Genomic DNA, 21,234 nt, shown 5'->3' with positions numbered 1-21,234 from the left:
ATTATTTATTTATTGCAACTAGGCATTAATGGGCGATTTTTAATATACCTTTGACCTCATCGCTAACAAATATAATACAATAACATTAAAATATCTGTTATTACCTTAGAATTCACATTTACTTGTATTTTTTTCCACATAAACAAAAACATAACGACCATTTTAGACTCATTTACTCCTGAAATAATAAACCTAGCATTTTTTCTTAATTTTGTTGATGACAGTGCAGCCGTATTAACACTGCATTTGCACGTTGACTCTTTAAATAGTACCTTTGGGGTAAAAATTCGTCACACAAATAATACGTAACACAAAATAAAAAGCCAAATTTTATTTTAAACTATCGATAAAACAAGTCAATTGAAGGGTTTTCGCAACAATATTAATATTAGAGCAAGGGACTATCATCTAATTATTCGACGGTATACTTATTATTCAGTTATTCTCTACAATTTGATGGATATTCCAACCATAAGATACTGCAGAAAAAAACGACAAAAACGTCACACAAATAAATTGACAATTTTGGCGGCCTTACCATCTGGGTAAGGCCGCCAAAATTGTCAATTTATATCAACGCGAAGTCGTCTAAGTCGCGTAGACGCCTACGTCGCGTAGACGCCTACGTCACGTAGACGCCTACGTCGCAATCACTACGACGTAGTGGAGACGCCTACGTCATGTAGCTACGTCGTGTAGAAGTCAACGCTACGTGTCTAATAATTACGTGACCACGTATTCTTACAAGCGAAAAATTGATTTATAATAATTCGAATTGATTTATATTGATTTATAATTAAAAAAAAAACTAATTGTAACATTTTATTCTTTCACAGTAATAGTTTGCTAATTAAATATAAAAACTTATATATTTGATATATATAATTTTTTTTATTGGATAGAATATAATTTGTAATAAGTTCATTACAAATTGAGTCCAGTTACATCGAGGACAATGTTTTCAATACAGTGTACATTCAATGATAACTGGAAGAAGAAAGAAATGAAAAAACTAAGAACAAAACCCTACTCCAGACTTGGAGAAATGAAAAGATTAAAGACTTAACTATATCATACTTTATCAATATGAAAGTCATAAGTGCCCAGTGGTAATAACATTTTTATATATAGAAATGTTGAGTTGCATATTTTTGTTTGCAGATATGCACATCGATCAATAATAATAATTATTGATTTACTTATTGTATTAAAAAGTTGTTCAAGAAAATGTGCATTCTACTTTTTTATTTTTCAATTTTTATTTTTTATTTTTTTATGACCGGGACTCTTACTAATACATATAAAAATGGTTAAAATATTAAAATAAACAAGAAGAAATGCGAAAAAAATAGAAAGCCAATTAATCTTTCTTAGTAGCCTGCTGTTTAGCTTGGTGAGCTTGCAAAACAACAACAGCTTCATCTACCTTAGCCTTCAAAGACTCTCCATGCTCCAACATGTGAAGCAGCTCAGAGTTGTCAATCTCTAGAAGCATACCAGTTATTTTTCCTGCGAGTTCTGGATGCATTCTCTGGATGAGTGGGAAGAGACGTTCACCTAACATCTGTTTCTGTTCCTGTAAGGGAGCCGCCGCTAACATACTAGCAGTGAGGGGCTCCTGTCCTTGAATGTGAATATATTTAGTTAGTCTGTATAAAAGAGAAATTAAATATCTATTATCTTGCGTTTGACAAAATAAATGTCGTTTATTGTTTCAACTTTTAGCATCAAACAATAAAAATATATTTTGTTTTTAAACAAGGTCTTTAAGCTTCGCAATTTCATTTATATAACTCGTTATGAAAAAATGTAGCCTTTATAACAATTTGTTTAATAGTTGTTATTTCAATGAATAATTTTTGTCTAATTATTATTAATAATCATTCTGATAACAATCATATGAAAATGCAAAACACCTTTTGTGCAGCTGGGTTGTTTAATCTTTTAAAGTTTGTTTCAAATTCTTTATTACAATATGTATAGTCAATTAAGGGTCTCTCGAATATACCACTGTTTCATAGTTAATAAGTTTAATAACTTATTTGATTACATAAACCTATCAAATTTATTTAGCTTTATCGATTTATCGGTAATTTATATTATAAATAGTCAATGTAAAATATAAATTACCGATATTACTCGTATTTAGCATAGCTTAAATATATACTTTAGTCTCTCTAAAAATCCTTGTTAACCCGTATACCAATGTCATTATTTAAAATTAAAATGAGTTCCGTCCTCACAAAAAAGATTGCCACCGACAAAATTACAACTTTCTTTGTAGACCTGTCCCTTTGCATATGCTTTAGTAGAATTATTTCATGAAGAGTTTGACAGACAGTGTATGAAGATTTGCCTGCAACTTTTCGCCATCGTTCCACGCGAAGATTACACCATCCTCATCACCTTGATGAGTGGCAGTCTTCCACCATGCGTTTTTCGCGTAATTTTCTGCCACGCACTGTAAACTTTGGAATGAAGTGTCACTAGTAGTATTTTCGGACCAATGCGACCTGGAACCCTTCAAGAAGAGAGCGTATTCCATCTTAAAAGGCCGGCAATGTCAGGTACATTGCCGGCCTTTTAAGATGGAATACGCTCTCAAATGTTAAGAGTGTCCATGGGCGACGGTAGTTGCTTTCCATTAGGTGACCCGTTTGCTCGTTTGGCCTCTTATTTTATATAAAAAAGATGAAGTCGAAATAATAATTTCATTAAAATTAAGTACTGAAATAATGAATGTCTATGTATGTTGTATATCTCTTCTACGTAGCTCTTTAAAGCAATGCTTGTATGCAATGATCAAAAGCATAAAAGTACAAGCAACATTAGCCGTTTAGGAATGTGTAGGAACAAACAGCACGAATATGGTCGCAAAGGTCAAGTGCTTCTTGAACGGGCGAGAGGTTGAGGGCTAGAAGCTAGGACGTCTGCGACATTCAGGTTTAAAGCTGTCTGAGTATTGACCATTACCGCTTGTAACTGTAGTAGCTAAGGTTACAAAACCGGCCAAGTGCGTGTCGGGCCACGCGCAATATAGGATTCCGTAGTACCTCTAGTTTTTGATAATTTTTTGTATGGTTGCTATTAATGTACATTTATGACGTGTTTTACACTACTAACAATCATCATCTCAGTTACGTACAAAGGAATTTGAACGAAAAGTTCCTTTTTACTTCGCCGAATACATTTTTTTAGTTGATCGACTATAACTCAAAAACTTATAAAGTTTTCTTAGCCGTTTTAAATTCAGCATATTTCCTACTCTCGTGATTTTTTTCACATTTCCAGAAGCAACCGTTTAGCTAGTAGAAGGGCGGAACAATAGACTCTTACGATTTTTTCCTCTTTAAAACTTAATATTTCACAAACGGATCCTTAAATCATCAAAAGTGCTGAGTTTTGAGGTGCCGCACCGGTTGGCAGCGGGCAACACTACTGGTTTCTATGTATTTCTATGAAATACCCTCCGCAGCAAGCGACATGAAGCTAGCGACACTTTCACAGAAATACATAGAGACCAGTAGTATCGCGACGACACGTCGTCTGCTGCCGCTTCATGTAGCCGGCTTCCTTGTACCTTTAAGCATTAGGCGTCCATTAGACGGTCATGCCCTGGTCAGTCAATTCCATCAATCATGACTTTCGTTTGACTGTTGGTGAATGTTGAAATTAATTCCACATAACACAGTCATTCCGACTGATTGTCAGCCATACGCAAAACTTCACAAAGATTACACGTCGTGCTCAATCTAGATAATTATGGACGACTGATTGACTGACGCGTGATTGACGAAATGCCATTAAACGTTAACTCAAAAGTCACGATTGATGGTTGCATGACGTAAAAACCAAAATATTCAGATAACTGTCAATCAATTTCATGCAATCATCAGTCACATTACACGGCAGGTTATTCAACACTCACAGTCATGACTGTGGTAAAACTGACAGCAAAACCTACCGTGTAATGGATGCCTTAAAACAGACTAGATGACACTTGCAACTCATTTGCGCAAAAATTTATTATATTAAAATCGTCAAGATAAATTGACTCCAATTGTAAAATAAATTGGGAATTATGAAGCGGCTACTCAGCCGCTTCATAATTCCCTAGCAACAGCTGCAGAGGAAAATAATTTATGTTAATCTATCGGAAAGGCACAATTATTCATAAATTGGACCTTTACTAATAAAATTGCTATTTTATCTGATCGCCCGTCTTTAAATTTTCGTGGAATCGGTTAGCCAAGTAAAATGAATTATTTTATGTTAGTAATTCAATTAACCCTTAATTAAGGGTCAGTTACTAAGTAATTATTAAAATTTAGGTCTCTATAATATAAGATCTGTCTTATCAATCTGTACCCGTCCATTACTGGACCCAGGTATCTCTTAATGAATGATGATGATATCCTACTTCTAGTATTCAACATAGACCCACAAGTAAATAGATATCGTCGTCCCACCTAGTTTAAGGTCGAAGTCAACCTATAGTAATTGTAAGTCGAAATTTTGGGTATAAACATCAAAAATAAGGGCAGTAAGTAATTACTAATATTATTGGATATAAGCTACGATTTACGAATAATAACAACTAAGGAAACGTAACTACTCACTCCCATGCTATTACCGTTTTAAAGGTTCCATTCGAACTGTCATGTAACGTCAGCCTGGTACCGCTCAAGGCCACCGAAATATTGCAAATGTATTGAAAATGTGCACCTTGGTACATCATACGTAACATTTGTGCGAATATATTATTTACTGTCTACTGTGGTATGTCCAAATTGCAAGCTTGGCGACCGGCGACCATTCGTCTGATCCTTTTATCTATCGGATTGCAGTGAATTGATATCGTAAAATAGATCTGTGTCACAACTCACAGTCTTGTCGTATGTGCAAGTCATCTTAGCTATGTCTTTGACACAACACACACAAGTTGTTTGTGTGTGTTGTGTCAAAGACGGTCAATAAAGACATGTTTTGTATGCGTGTAAGCCCTTCCACACGATGTTTTTTTTACGATCGTTTGTATCGATACAAACACAAGTTGAACGCTCAGCAAACGGAAGGAAGCCGACACGTTTTAAACTTTATATCTGCCAAAACGCGACGAAAACGTGCAGAAGACGAGAGCATCAGAAACGCGCGTCGTCAGTGCGCAAAAAATACGTCGTGTGGAAAGGCCCTAACGTCGAGCGAACTATTTAAAATTAAGGTTAACAATAATCTAGGCAACACATAGGACGTTCTAAAAGTATAATATTTTGATTCAAATTTATTTAAACATGAAACTACGAGTAGATAAAAAGAAATTTATTCACACGCAGATGGCGAAACTAACTGTCAAGCCCAACAGATCGTTCCGTAGAAATAGGTGATAAGATAAGTCAATTTTCTATAATCTTATATATAAAATTCTAGTGTCACAATGTTAGTTACCGTAGTCCTCGGATAAGTGCATTTGTTGAATAAATAATAGTAAATTATTACAACTCGAGACTGACAGCGACCATTGTTTGTGCGTCGGGATAGCGATGGACGTTGCCATGGTGCCATAGGTACTTATTTAGTCACTTCAATAAAATAATATAGGCGAAATACTTTATATGGCAAAACAACGTTTGCCGGGACAGCTAGTAACTAATAAGTTATCTAAAATAACTATTTTCAATTCAAATAATTAAATAAGATGAGTCAATTTTAGTACAACAAAACGAAATTTACGTCTACGTTGTAAGTACGTCCATAAATTTAGACATAATTGATTAGTACGTTTTGTACTCGAATTTTAGACACATAAAATTATTTTGCTAGTACTAAAATGACTAAAACTACACTAAAATATAGCTAAAACGCGTGCTATAAAAATTCGAAGCAAAACATCGGAGCAATTAACCTACTGCGCCACCACCGGCGTTTTCGGATATTTTATTTTCTTTTTTAGTGCGAGTTGCACCTACGGCTAACGTTTTATAGTAAACTGTTACCGAGATCTAATTCCGATATGAAATTGTTTTTGGACTGGCAATATTGTCACATGTTTTTGTTGTTTTATTAACGACATCGTTTTCATACCTATGTTAGAATGATAACAACAAACACAGTTATCTTTTTATACCCCTGTGAACGTGTATTAATCATTAATTGGGGAGAAATGCATTTTTATTGCTTATCAGTTATCACGTCTTATCAACCTTATACAGCATGACTGGTGAGACATGTTCAATACTCGAGGACGTTATATTTGGCTATTATATTAAGTATATGAAAAAAAAAATCAATTATACATCACTAAGTAAATGTATCTTAAAGTTAAATAATTACATATTTACCCAACGCATGGACACCGCGCGCGGGAGGGGCAGCGCGCGGCACGGGGCGCATGCCGCCACGCCGGCCGCATAGTAATTTTTACTAAGTGTCTATGATTCATTTATTTAAAGGGGGTCAAAAATTAAGTACCTAATTTATTACTCATGTCTCACCAGTCATGTTATATATTATTTGAAGTAAATTTTGCATCAATTTAATATTGAACAGTAATTTATAAATGAATTGTTAAAACTAATTTTTACAAGTTGAATACGTTTCTAGAACCTAATATTACTTTGCGCAAATCGAAATGCACTTAAATTTGGAACAGGCCAACACAGGCGGCAATTAAATGACGTGTATCTTATTGCGTAGTTCATAAACTTTATTTTTGAATAGCTGACAATAACTGACATCTTTTTTTTTAAATAATGAATGTTGTTTTAGCGGTAGCGGGCGGTGCGAGGCTGGGCGGCGCGCGCGCGCGATGCGCTGACGCCATGTGCGCGCCGAGATGCGCGCGCGCGCTCTGCCCGCCCGCGCGGCGCGCATTCTGCTCCTGGCCCTGCTACTTGCCGGTACGTATAACCAAAGAGAATGTCATATACTACGTAACAAGAGGTCGGACTTAGTAGAAAAAAAATTAACATTTATTATTTTTTTTTAATTGAAACTAAAGTTAAATTTTTTAAGTGCAAAACCTTCCACTCTAAACATACCAAAAATTAAAAAAAAAAGAAATGAGCTCAAATAAATGTTTTATTTCAATAAAAAATATTGTACATAGCTAAATAAACACGAACCAATAAAACAGATTTAATCCACAAGGTTTAGGCAACAAATCCGTCCGCTGCGTACGCTCCGATTCCGATCCAGTGGACGCGCATCTTTATACACACATAAGTATTATTACTTTGTTTTGTTACACCCTGTACATACGACAGCTGAAATCTATCGCGTGGGCTCAGGCCAGCTGCATACCACCTCACTTGATCAGAGGATTTTCCCTTAGTGGCCGCACCTCTCATAATCCCATACCTTCCTTCTCCTCCTCCTTAAATCTCCTTAACAACCATTGCCTGCAGACTAAAATGTTGCAAACTAGTACAGGGACCTAAAAATCTGAAATTAATGAAAAGTTTTTCATTTACTACATTTCCATTCATAAATTATTTATTATAGTTAATGACCTTAACGTGCAATTAATTACTACAATAAATCAATAGATACATTTCAACATTTTCGAAATTAACTGCATACATATTGATAGGTACCACGGACGTATACTTTTTTTACGTCCGTGATAGGTACATTATAATATTTTCCATGAAATAATAATCTATCTTTTTCATATTATTATAGTTTAAGTTGTAAATTATTATACAAATAAGCAAATAATCACTATGACATACTTACTTTGTATTAGAATACGGTATGACATAGTTATGTTTTGCTTCAATTTATCAATTTGCGGTTATTGCCATTTTACAATGCCATTTTACAATGGCTTACCTTTTGTTTTTCAATAATTAATCCACTAATTTTCAATTTTTGAAAGAGTTGCTACAAAATAATTTTCACTAACTGAAAATCAATATTTGAGTTTTATACTTCTTCTTTGTCTTTTTTATCAACCAAACACAGTCGATCTTGCTTAAAAATTGTACAGATTATCCAACTTAATTTAGTTGCTACGTTTAAATTTGGAACCCAATTTTTTTTGTTCGAAAGTTTCACCCACCTGCGTATAACGTAATGTGTTGTGATCCGTTTCCGAGAATTTTATGTGCTCTAATACTGTGTCACCAATGTGTACAAGAAGGAAATTACGTCCAGGAATTATAAAAAACAAACGTCCGTTAAAAACAAAACTAAAAATACAGTTTTATATATATTATATTATAACCAATGATCTGGGAGGCTTATATTATGAGACTTTCACGAATTTTATGAATAAGGACATAATAGTTTACACGGGACTGTAGATAGTAACTAAAAAACCTTTAAATAAGTACCTACTTACAAGAACCAACTTACAAAAAGAACTGAAATCCAACAAAAACATTTCTTATAAAATGTTGCCGTGACGACCACATATTAGGTTTACCCTGTGAAAAAGATATGAGATCTCATGTAGAGCCAAGCTTCTGAATCTACACGGCCTAACTCTACTGACCCTAAGGCGCTTTGCAGACGAAGGGGCGGGGCGGGCCGGTCAGTTTCGCCGCGAACGATAGCACAAAGGGAATCCTATATTATCAACGCACACGGTGGGCAAAAAGACCGCGCCGCAGGTGCCCGGCGGGACCTGGCAGCGCATGTGGGAGAGCCATGCTTCGGCACGAATGGGCCGGCTCGACCGGAGAAATACCACGTTCTCACAGAAAACAGGCGTGAAGCAGCGCTTGCGCTGTGTTTCGCCGAGTGAGTGAGTTTACCGGAGGCCCAATCCCCTACCATATTCCCTTCCCTTCCCATCCCTACCCTCCCCTATTACCCTATTCCCTCTTAAAAGACCGCCAATGCACCTGAAGCTCTCCAGATGCTGCGAGTGTCCATGGGCGATGGAAGTTGCTTTCCATCAGAATAGAATAGAATAGAATAGAATATACTTTATTGCGTTCAAGATATTGTACAAACATAAAATACATTCATCAAAGATACAAGAACGCAAAGGCGGCTTTATTGCTATTGAGCAATAAAGCCGCCTTTAAGAGGATACAACAGGGGCTAGAGAAATGAAAAAAAGTACGTGTAATATCTATAGCTGTCTCCCTTATCTGAAGCCGATACCGCAGAACGCGATAGAGACAACTGCAGAAAATCCAGAAAATCAACGATTCGTTGTCCCCTGATTCCTTCTCCAAAACTTAACCGATTTAAGTACTTTTTTCATTAAAGATTAAAAAAAGGCTTGAGCTGTGTTCCTATGTTTTGCTTTTTTTGTATAATCTAGCCAAATCTGTTTTCTGGACGTTTGAACACAGCGGAAAATCTGGCCATTTTTTTGGGTTTTTGAACGTTCATATCTTATTTAATAATTAAATTATGAAAAAGAAGAAAACATAGGGACATTGTATTAGTGGCCGTAGATATTCAGGAAAAAAATTATAACTCTACTAGCATTATCCAGGGAGGAAACAGGGGACAACGTTTGTATGGAAAAAAGGGCGGTGTGGACTCCTCTTAAGTACAATAACAATTAACTTTCCATCAGGTTACCCGTTTGCTCGTTTGCCCGCCCTTATTTCATAAAAAAAATGTCCGCGGCTGCCCGCCATGGCTCACACATCTGGAAATTCTTAAAACAAATTCTACATTTCAGTGTGCTGAGTGTGAGTTTTTTGTTTCACATTCGATCGTGAACGCGTTTGGTGTTTACTAAGATTTTGTATGGGTTTACTCACTGGGCTGGGCTCACTCCCGTGAGCATCGCTAGCTGGCGCTGTACAAATCCCATACAAAATCTTAGTAAACGCCAAACGCGTTCACGATCGAATGTGAAACAAAAACTCACACTTGGGCCTCAGTAAATATGTATGGCTCGTCTCTACTACTAACTTCAGATCAGAAATAATTAATATTTAGATATTCGCATCACCTCCGCGACAGTAGCGAAATGGCGAAGTCATACATATTTACTAATATAATATGTAGAATTTGTTTAAGTTAGGGTTAGTAGAGTTAGGCCGTGTAGATTCAGAAGCTTGGCTCTACATGAGATCTCAAATCGTTTTCACAGGGTCAACCTTATGTGGTCGTCTCGGCAACATTTTATGTTTTTGGTGGGATATTTATTATCTCTTTATGTACAAAAATCATAAGGTACGTTGTTATAATATTCGATTTGGTCCAAGTGTTGCAACTTGCTACCGTCAAAACTCAAAAGTCGTCATTATATTCATTAAAGGCTTAAAAATCCCATATCAATTCGGTCCAGCTACCTGAAAACAATAAAATTATAAAATAATTAGTGATTTCATTTGATTATTCAGTGGCACTAAAATACTTTCAGAATTCAGTGTGGAAATTTTATGAGGAGTTTATGCCGCAGAAGTTATGTGTCGGTTGAATTTATATTCCTCATTAATGGATTCAGGACGTACTTAATACCATTCCACAAACTGACGGCTGCCTATGAATATAATATTAGAAATTGATATTCATTATGATCGTATATTATAAGTTATAACTCACATTATCTACTGCAATAACAGGTGTTTAGGACTCATTTCATGTTATCATTATTTGGTTTGTTTAGCCACATACGTCATGGTGCATCTTAAAGGTTTTCCAAGGGGTATACCGTATAGCTGTTTTTGAGCTAACAAGAGAAAACACCAGCAAAGTTCTTTAACATTGTATCTGCATATTATTATAGAAATTCACAAACGTTCTTTGTAATTACAGAACTACGCACAATTATGCGAAATCCGTTTATTCGAGGATTTAGATTATAGTGATTGTACATGAAACTGATTGAATTGACCAACGTATTGGCAAACCATAAGAGCTAAATTACTCGAAATTTCGCACACCTGTTTCTTTTATGATAATATAGAATACCCATCAAGAACGAATATTTTAAAATTCTACCCTTAAGGTGGTTAAACAGGTTATGAAAGCTAGTACGCCTGGAACACTTTCACCGAAACTCGGGCAAAACCATGACAAAAGGCGTTTTATAGACTTTGGCCACTACAAATTTCCACAACTTGGTCAAATAAGATTAGAAAAACTCTTGTTTACAATACAATATAATCTTCAAGATTTTTTTTTTATGAAATAAGGGGGCAAACGAGCAAACGGGTCACCTGACAACCTGATGGAAAGCAACTTCCGTCGCCCATGGACACGCGCAGCAGCAGAAGAGCTGCAGGTGCGTTGCCGGCCTTTTAAGAGGGAATAGGGTAATAGGGGAGGGAAGGGAAGGGAATAGGGGAGGGTAGGGGATTGGGCCTCCGGTAAACTCACTCACTCGGCGAAACACAGCGCAAGCGCTGTTTCACGCCGGTTTTCTGTGAGAACGTGGTATTTCTCCGGTCGAGCCGGCCCATTCATGCCGAAGCATGGCTCTCCCACGTATAAATTTCTTTCTCCTACTTTACTACTCATACTTTCTTCTCAAAAACATGTTACTGATGATATTTCAGGGTGCGCCGGCAACCCGGACGCGAAGCGGCTGTACGACGACCTGCTGTCCAACTACAACAAGCTAGTGCGGCCCGTGCTCAATGTCAGCGACGCGCTCACCGTGCGCATCAAGCTGAAGCTCAGCCAGCTCATAGATGTCGTGAGTAGAGAGAGAAAGATATTATATCACCTTGCTCTGTCTAGCCGTACTACGTAGCAGCGACGCGCCCACCGTGCGCGGGTGACTCTACCGGTCACCAACATTGGGACCCTTCCCAATACCGCCTCATCTTTATGAGGTGCGGCAGAGGAATACCCCGATACCGATTTCCCATTTCTCCCCTAAAGGGGAAGTGAAAGATTTTCCTACGAATCACCGTGTGTATTAAGCTCATCCAGCTCATATATGTTGTGAGTAGAGAGAGAGAAATATTATATCATCTGTATCTATAAATTGAGCAAGCCCTCAATAATTTATATAGCCATCCTTGTTCATAACGCAAAGGCAAAAAATAATTATTGAAATGTAAACCAAATTATTATTTTTTTGTATCAATTGTTTTCTTATATTTTCCCATATCTTTTAGGATATCATTTTATTTTAATATTATTATCTGAGATTATGTTAATGCGGATACTCATAATTTCTTTTTTCCTTTTCAGAACCTTAAGAATCAGATTATGACTACGAACTTATGGGTTGAACAGGTAAGCCTTTGAACGTTATTCAACATAAATAATAATAAAGGTATTGAGATATAATATATCAATAACTTTTTGACCTTCCCACACATTCTTTTATAAAATTGTCTGGCCAAAAAATATAACATTTGTCTGCCATCTGCCTAACTTATATTGTTGTATTTCATTAATAGGACATATTATATAAATGTTACTGACATTCTAGTAATAGTTTCTACATAAGTTGTGTGTTTTTCAGAGCTGGTACGACTACAAGCTATCATGGGAGCCGCGCGAGTACGGGGGCGTGGAGATGCTGCACGTTCCCTCGGACCACATCTGGCGGCCGGACATTGTGCTCTACAACAAGTAAGTTTTCACCTTTAACGCGTCGGTGGACGCTGCAAACTGCGAAGTATCTAAGAATGTGTGGCGGATGAGACAGTAAATCGGTTCGCCGCTGTCGGTGAACTAGAGGCATTATAGAGTGCCGTACGCACAACTTTAAAAAAGCCAAACTAGAGAGGGCAATAAAAATTAACCCGGAAAAATATACCGTTCCCGCGAGACAAACTAGTTACAGGCGTCATCTAGTCTTGTATAATTTTCGTTCAATTGATAAAAATAATGAAATTTGTTGTGTATTGATTATAATTTACATGATAGGTCTATTTCACAAATAAAATACGTTATTTACTTGTTTATGTCCCCCTATCGCAAAATATTTTGAGTCAATTTAAGAAACTTAGGTATTGGGAATAAAAAGTAGTGAACAGTGAGTGAACAACTAACATGTTGCTCACGTTTCCGTTTTTTATGGCAAGGGTTATATCTGTTGGACGTGACCTAAAGACCGTTTGGGCTTACTTTACCTTTGAGCTTATAAAAGTAAGCCTTATGTCTTTGGGATAGGGGTCAAGCCGGAGGCCTCTAAGCCTGGTGCTCCGGCACGTAAGGACAAAAAGATCCTCATCTTTTACGTCCTCTTAGCGATACTTGAAGTGTACGTTTTTTAAGTCAAAGTCAAAGTCAAAAAATTTTATTCAGAATAAGTTTTTTCAAACATTTTCCGAACGTTGTTGCTACTGGGGCCTACCACCGGTCGATTTTTTAGAAAACTTCATGACGCTGTGGTAAACCTAAATAATTTATATACGAGTATACGGTATATCTCAATTTCAGGTGTGAATTGTATATAGTATATTTTCTGACAGTGAAAAATAATACGATTCCACACTAAATCTTAAGCGCTTACGATGACAAGTGAGAAAACTCGCAATCAGCATATTCAATGAGATCTTCATATTGATGACGACTTTGTTTATATGTGATTCACTGATGATATGAATCACGCAAACAATAATAAATGAAAAAATCTGAATTAGCAACAAAATAATGTAACTACATGATGCTACCGCCAATTCGGGAACTAACCCGGCTACCTAATAATCAGAGTAAGATTTAATTTTGTTGTCAACATGTTTTAACACCTTTTGGCTTTTATTTTTTACCAAAAAGGTGGAAAATTATAAAGTACTAGATGGGCAAAGATCACCACAGAATGGGTACCAGAATATGATGGACGACGCCGCCGTGGCCGGCTTCGAAAAAGATGGTGCGATAAGCTAGAGTCTAGACAAATACGAGCCAGGTTGGCCTACGGCTGCGTTGAATCGAGTGAACTGGAAGACTTTGGGGGAGGCCTTTGCCCAGCAGTGGGACAGCATTGGCTCTTAAAAAAAGATGACGCCCGCAACTCCGTTGCGCCAAAATTTGTTTATTGTACCGAAAACCGTCCATTTTTCTGGAATAAAAGTATCTTATGTTCTTTCCCGGGACTCAAAGTATCTCAATACCCAGCAAAATCAGTTCAGAGGTTTGGGCGTGAAGAGGTAACAGGCAGACACACTTTCGCATTTATAATATTAGTAAGGGTTCCCATACAGCACTGCGAATTCGCATCGCATCGTAATGTCATTCTTATTTTGTCACAGATATTTACGATGTGATACGTATTCTCAGTTATGTTTGGGAGCCCTAAGTATGGATGTCCTCAAAACTTGTACCACCTGCAAAACATTCCAGTGCGGACGGCAACTTCGAAGTGACGCTGGCGACGAAGGCGACGCTCAACTACACTGGGCGCGTGGACTGGCGGCCGCCCGCCATATACAAGTCGTCCTGCGAGATCGACGTAGAATACTTCCCCTTCGACCAGCAGACCTGCATCATGAAGTTCGGCTCGTGGACGTATGACGGCTTTCAGGTGAGATATTCCGGGGAATGTAAGATAGATAATGTCCGGTTTCTGAAGTTTTTGTCTCCAGACAATAACTTCAGAAACCGGCTCTGACGCTAGCGAATCGAAATCGCTTATGAATAACTAATAAGCGGTTTTCATTGGCTAGCATCAGAGCACTAACCAATTAACAACGCTATAGAATCGATAAAATCCTGTCGGAAAACCTCAGGAATTGGGCATAACTAAAGCAAAGTATAAATGCATTTTTTTTGGAATTGTTAAATTTTAATGAACATAAAAATCTAAGTTTGTTTAGGTACTTAACCAACATCAACAAGCTAAAGGTACTTTTTTGAAGAGAGATTTCTTGCTACAAATGCTGTAATTATTAGACTTTCTGCAACTTTTAACAATCAACAATCAACAGCTGCCGCCATAATTTGCTTTAGTGTTCCATTGAGATATGCGGTAATCACCCTTCTTGCAGGTGGACCTGCGTCACATAGACGAGGCTCGCGGCACGAACGTAGTGGAGCTGGGCGTGGACCTCAGCGAGTTCTACACCTCCGTCGAGTGGGACATACTAGAGGTGCCGGCTGTTAGGTACGTCTCAGCTTATAATTAAGTTGAAAAAAATCGGAGAATCTGCCGGCTGTTTGGTACGTCTGAGCTTTCAGGTGGAAAAAGTACCCCATCGGCAGTCATCCTCGTAGATTTTGTTTAGAAATACTAAGAATGCCAATAATGGGATTTTTTGCAGAAGGAAATCTTGAAGTGCCAAGAATGAGTGTTTTAACGGCTACCAATCTAACCATTGTAGATTGTAGATGCACAGGAGATGCAGTAGTGAAAATACGTGGAGAGCCACTGGATACAGTGGCGGATTTACCAATAGAATAAGTAGGCTGGAGCCTATGGCGGCGTCAGTTTTAGGGGCGGCAAAAATTGAATAGCCTACAGGCGGCAAATTTGTAAATCCGCCACTGACTGGATATAAGAAATACAGTATTATAATTGGAAACAATATTGATCCTATTTCTGCTTTAAAAATAAAATCAATCTTGAAAAAATATATGAACGTTAATTGTATTTAGAGATAAATAGTCAATTTTTGTTTTCAGAAATGAGAAGTTTTACACGTGCTGCGACGAACCATATCTGGACATCACGTTCAACATAACGATGCGGCGCAAAACTCTCTTCTACACAGTCAACCTCATCATCCCCTGCATGGGTATCTCGTTCCTAACCGTGCTGGTGTTCTATCTCCCTTCCGACAGTGGGGAGAAGGTATCTCTGTCTATCTCCATCCTGCTCTCTCTCACTGTGTTCTTCCTACTGCTAGCGGAGATCATTCCACCGACGTCGCTCGTTGTACCGCTGCTCGGGAAATTCGTACTCTTCACGATGATTCTTGATACATTTAGGTAAGAGCTCCATCTACAATTATTATTTTATGCGTTAGTGTATGTTAATTAATTGTTAGTGCTAATAGTTTGTTAAAATGCCATGCATTAAAGTATTTTGTTCCGTCTGGAGACTTTCACTCCTATATTCTTAGTATAGGAGTGTAAATAGACGGTTCTTTAGTATTTATGCAACAATATCATATTTTAAGTTGCTGTTACAGAAAAACTTACTATTTCAATTTGCTGAAACACAAACGACCCTCACTGGATAATCATTATAATATAATGATAATAGAGTCCTCAACAATCCTGTACTTCCAGTATCTGCGTGACGGTGGTGGTGCTGAACGTGCACTTCCGGTCGCCGCAGACGCACACGATGGCGCCGTGGGTCCGCCGCGTGTTCATCCACGTGCTGCCGCGCCTGCTCGTCATGCGCCGACCGCACTACCGCCTCGACCCGCACCGCAGCCGCTTGTGAGTACTGGCCTAATTTGGCGTACAGTACTATCAGAGATGTTGATTCCTAGGCAGATATGGGGGACCTACGTAGTCCGGGGCGTCTCTAGCCCATGTGGCGCCCGTGTGCAAACATTACCCTAGCGCCAACTAATAAGCGCGCGCGCGGTCAAAATGAAATAGGTACAAAGTAAAAGTACAGTTTGTCCGGTCGCTTAGGGGTGAGGACTCTACGCCGTGGCTTCTTTCGTTCCACCAGACGAACCATAACAGCACATCAAGTTACCACATAGGTACTGTCAAATTTCTCCAATATAAAATAGATAACAAAACCCTATTGTTATTTGTTTGTAGATTGAAGTTTTTTTTCGGTTTTAACCATGATGTGCTCTTGAGTCTTGACTGACCCTAACAAGCCTAACCCCAAAACGTAAATTTTATATCGCTTAGTACTTCAATTTTACTTTAAATTTCATGTTTTATACTTATTAAACATCACATCATCACAACATCGGTATTAATTCGATTTCATTAAAAAGAACTCTAACTTCTCTACATCCGAAGAGCCAGCATGGCACAGTTTGTTTTCTAAGTTTACTGTGCTTTTTTGTATCTAAATCCAAATCCTCCCACTACCGATTTTGAAAAAAACGAGCGATAGGACACTCACTATTACACCAAATAATATAACTTCATTTATGTGTTTTAAGGTTCATTTCACGTTGAAAAATAAAGATTATAATATTTATATTGCAAAAGCCGAGCCGCTCATGGCGCGCCTTGCTTTGCTGTAATTCTACAAATATAAGAAGAGCTTCTTCTTACGTTGTTCTTTCTTTTTACGTTCGTCAATAAAGCGTGGGCCGTGGCAGCCGGCCAGTGCGGGCGCGCGCCAAGTGCGAGCGGCGCTCGGCGCCCCTAGAACCGCGGCGCCCGTGTGCACCGCACACATTGCACCTAAGGGAAAGACGCCCCTGTACGTAGTTTGGTCGAGTTACGTCAAATCCTGCCGATCACAATTATTAACCATCCGACCAAATAGCGTTGGTCTGTACTGCCTAGGAATCAACCTCTTCGATGGTACTATAACCACCTAATTATGTAATATATATAATTACATATTGATTGCTGATCTAATAACGTACACCATATAGGTAGTCGCTAAACTACTCACCCTCAAAAAAGAGTCAAAGAGATTTAAAGCGATGTTATATATATACCGAGTACCAAGCTTTGCTCGGTACTCGGTATATATATATATATATATATATATATATATATATATATATATATATATATATATATATATATATATATATATATATATATATATATATATATATATATAATTATATAGTATTTAAGTATTATATATACTCGATATAATACTTAACTACTAGATTAGCTAGCATATATTTTTTCTAGGAAATACTTTCTTTTTTTCGGTGAAATTTCCTTTTACATGAATATCTAAATCATATACAGTGTGTAACAAAAATAAGTGATAATACTTTAGGGTGTGTACGTGTTCCTTGTAGAGTTCACTGTGAAAGTAGCAGCTCTGAAAGACGATTTTTTTTCCCTTTTGTATGGGCAAGGGCCCGAGCGTCACGAGTTTCCCCATACAAAAGTGAAAAAAAATTTTGGTCTTTCAGTGCTGCTACTTTTACAGTGAACTCTCTACAAGGAACACGTACACACCGTAAAGTATTATCACTTATTTTTGTTACACCCTGTATATATACAAGAATTGCTCGTTTGAAGATAATTTAAGATTTTAATTATTGGTCATTGCCACAGTTTAGATCTCCAGTTTTAGTCTCCATCATTCTTTTCCTATGACAGTATTCATTTTCAACTTCGGCTTAAAAGCGTTCCTTCCTCCACTAATTTTAACACGATCACGTTTCAGTGCCGGCATAGTGAGCAGCGAGGGTTGGTCGCCCGTCGTCATGCCGATGGGCGGCATGGGCGGTATGGGGGGCATGGGGGGCATGGGGTCTACATCTATGGGGCACATGGGGATGGGCGTGGAGGACAACTCAGTGCCGGAGTCCCCCGCGCCGGGCGCCTGCAGGCTCCACGACGCCCCCGCGCTGTGCGACGCGCTACGCCGCTGGCACCGCTGCCCCGAGATACATAAGGCCATCGATGGCATCAACTACATCGCTGATCAGACTCGCAAAGAGGAGGACTCGACTAGAGTAAGTATCTTCGTGGCTACTGGTTGCTTAATTTACTACAAGCCATAGCTTGTTGGAAGTATATTTAAAGCGTGTCAAGGAGGAAGTTGCTGCCAAAATAAGTTCAAGTTAGAGACTTTGGGAGTTTTTACTAGTCTTTTATTTAATACTAGCTGTCCTGGTGAACTTTGTGTCACTTTAAAACCTTCCCTGGACTTCAACGAATATTTTAAGACTAAAATCAGCCCAATCCGTTCAGCCGTTTTCGAGTTTTAGAGCGACTAACACATTTGAAAATCCATTTTTATATATATAAGATTTACTAAATAGTCTCCTAATTGGTCCTTACTCCTAAATTTGCCAGACTTTTAATTAACTTTGCAGTTACTGGTAAGGTCTTAATTTTTTTGGCCTATTCTCTAATTAAACCGTGTACCTGTTTCAGGTGAAAGAGGACTGGAAGTACGTGGCGATGGTGCTGGACCGGCTGTTCCTGTGGATATTCACACTGGCGGTGCTGGTGGGCTCCGCCGGCATCATCCTGCAGGCGCCCACACTGTACGACGAGCGCGCGCCCATCGACGTGCGCCTCTCCGAGATCGCGTACGCCACCGCCAAGCCGCGCCCCCCGCCGCCGCGTTAATCCGCCACTGGTCAGAAGCCTAAGCAAGAATATCTCGAGAGCGGAGATTTTTGAGTGGCATATAGGATAAATGCACTGTATAAGTATCATATTGGTCGGAATTCGTAGTTGTTAAATTAAGTATGCGTGTAATTGCCGTTTTTGCTTGGACTTCTGTCGTAAGTGGGTTCAATTATTGCGTACGTCGCTCCGCCCGGGACCGAATGTCGGACCGATAAGTCGTTTCGATTCATTATCGCACAGTTAACATATTGTGTATGTTTGTAGCCGACAAGTCGGACGCCTATGGTCGGGGTGGCTCAGTGGCAGTACGTAACACGTTCGGGACTCGAACTCCGACCGTCGCCGTTTGCTCGGTCCGTCGCACTGTTTATATTATACAAAATTATTGTAAATAAAATGATATTAATAGTTTATACGACGAAGTAATGAGATCGAAGATAAGTCGAATTTCTTTTGATAGAGACAAAATAAAATCAATTGTTTATAAAGTTTTTTTCATTAGTATCCTTTTCCTTATAAGTAATAACATTCGGGAGTGACGAGACCAAAGTATTTCACATAATATCCACAGCTATGGTCTATCTATACTATAATAATTACTAGCTATTTGACCGAGCTTTGCTCGGTATTCGATAAAACACGAATAAAATGACATTTCCGAAAAATGATTCCTAGCTGGATCGATTTATCGCCCCCGAAACCCTCTATATGTACTAAATTTCATGAAAATCGTTGGAGCCGATTTTGAGATTCCGATTATATATAAGTATACAAGAATTGCTCGTTTAAAGATATCATACATTTTCTAAAAATGATTCCTAGCTAGATCGATTTATCGCCCCCGAAACCCCCTATATACAAAATTTCATGAAAATCGTTGGAGCCGATTCCGAGATTCCAATTATATATAAGTATACAAGAATTGCTCGTTTAAAGATACTAGAGATCGCCCAATGGTCGAAATTCGACCTTAATTTCAACGAAATTAGGACTACTACCTATATTTTGTAAAAAATATTAACTTTATCATTTTTTTTTCAACTCTTGTCTCTGGGACTCAGCTGATCTCAGACTGGCCGTGTAAGCATTGTCTAATAGTTTCTTAGATTCAATAAAAAAAAATAACCCATTTTCAATTTGTCACCTTGTTGTCAACAGACTTCAACTATAAATAAAAGAGTATAATTCGTATGTATAGGCTTTTCACTCAAAAATCTGTCATTTTTCCTAGTGTGTGTAGTGTGAGTAATGTTTTATTTGTTAAAAAAATGTATGATAAAAGCATAATTTCAAAATAATATTAGCTCGATGCACTCTTTCACCATATAAACTATAACTGTGCAAAATTTCATTCACCTACGTTTCCCCATTTTTCGTCAAAAGGGTTACAAAGTTTTTGGCTCACGTATTAATATATTGAATAGAATAGATAAAGAGGAAAAGTTTTTTTTTTGTATTGAATAGGCTAAAAAACTTCCGAACTGTTTTTAAAAATTCTGTCATTTACGGAAAGCTATATCCTTTGTGATGGACATAGGCTATGTTTTATTATGAAAATAATATATTAAAGATCCTTCCGAAGATTGCAAAATTCCAAAGTGGCAAATAATAATAGGTAATTTACCATAAAATTATATTATTACGCTTGCGCTGCGAAAAGTATTGATGATATAAGTAACTAAGTTACCTATTATTATGTAGAACTTTTTTTTATGTAGATAAGTCTAAATATATAAAAAAAATACGCTCATAGATATCAGAAACAAACGGTGGTGGTCTCTCTTAGTTTAATATTTTGTATTTTATAATATTTCTAACAGTTATAAGATTAAATAGGGAGTTGTTTTTAAATTTATTATCTTATCTAATCCACATGTAGACAGAGGAGAGTATAATAAATAAATTGTTAACATGATATAATATTATGGACGCTGTTAAGTATTTGTGAAAAAAATACACACACCCACAAAAAATACGTAGGTATTGAGTTATGAATGCAGTTATGTTCTTAATTAATAGATCATTAAGAACAAATTGGATGCATAATTTAAGAAAAAAAATGTGGGGGTATTATTTTAAACGGCAATAGTCCCACCTCACATTCCCACCACTGCAACTCCATAATCGCAACGCAACGTAAAAATAAAAAGTAGAAACATAAAG

General features: G+C 37.6%; 1 protein-coding gene across 1 annotated transcript in view; it reads left to right on the top strand.

Moving 5' to 3' along the window:
- The window catches only part of LOC121726816 (acetylcholine receptor subunit alpha-like), a 29,779-nt gene extending 10,225 nt beyond the window's left edge, over positions 1 to 19,554 (top strand). Inside the window, exons 2-11 of the mRNA XM_042114356.1 lie at positions 6,766 to 6,896; positions 11,472 to 11,611; positions 12,115 to 12,159; positions 12,392 to 12,501; positions 14,218 to 14,398; positions 14,862 to 14,977; positions 15,496 to 15,801; positions 16,105 to 16,260; positions 18,155 to 18,446; positions 18,871 to 19,554. Coding sequence (XP_041970290.1) covers positions 6,833 to 6,896; positions 11,472 to 11,611; positions 12,115 to 12,159; positions 12,392 to 12,501; positions 14,218 to 14,398; positions 14,862 to 14,977; positions 15,496 to 15,801; positions 16,105 to 16,260; positions 18,155 to 18,446; positions 18,871 to 19,068 — 1,608 coding nt within the window. The 5' untranslated portion in view covers positions 6,766 to 6,832 and the 3' untranslated portion in view covers positions 19,069 to 19,554. The remainder of the gene's footprint in view (positions 1 to 6,765; positions 6,897 to 11,471; positions 11,612 to 12,114; positions 12,160 to 12,391; positions 12,502 to 14,217; positions 14,399 to 14,861; positions 14,978 to 15,495; positions 15,802 to 16,104; positions 16,261 to 18,154; positions 18,447 to 18,870) is intronic.
- Positions 19,555 to 21,234: the final 1,680 nt, after the last annotated feature.

The sequence above is a fragment of the Aricia agestis genome, chromosome 5 (genome assembly GCF_905147365.1).
Source record: "Aricia agestis chromosome 5, ilAriAges1.1, whole genome shotgun sequence".
Classification (NCBI taxonomy): domain Eukaryota; kingdom Metazoa; phylum Arthropoda; class Insecta; order Lepidoptera; family Lycaenidae; genus Aricia; species Aricia agestis.
This window is presented reverse-complemented; position numbering and strand designations above follow the sequence as displayed.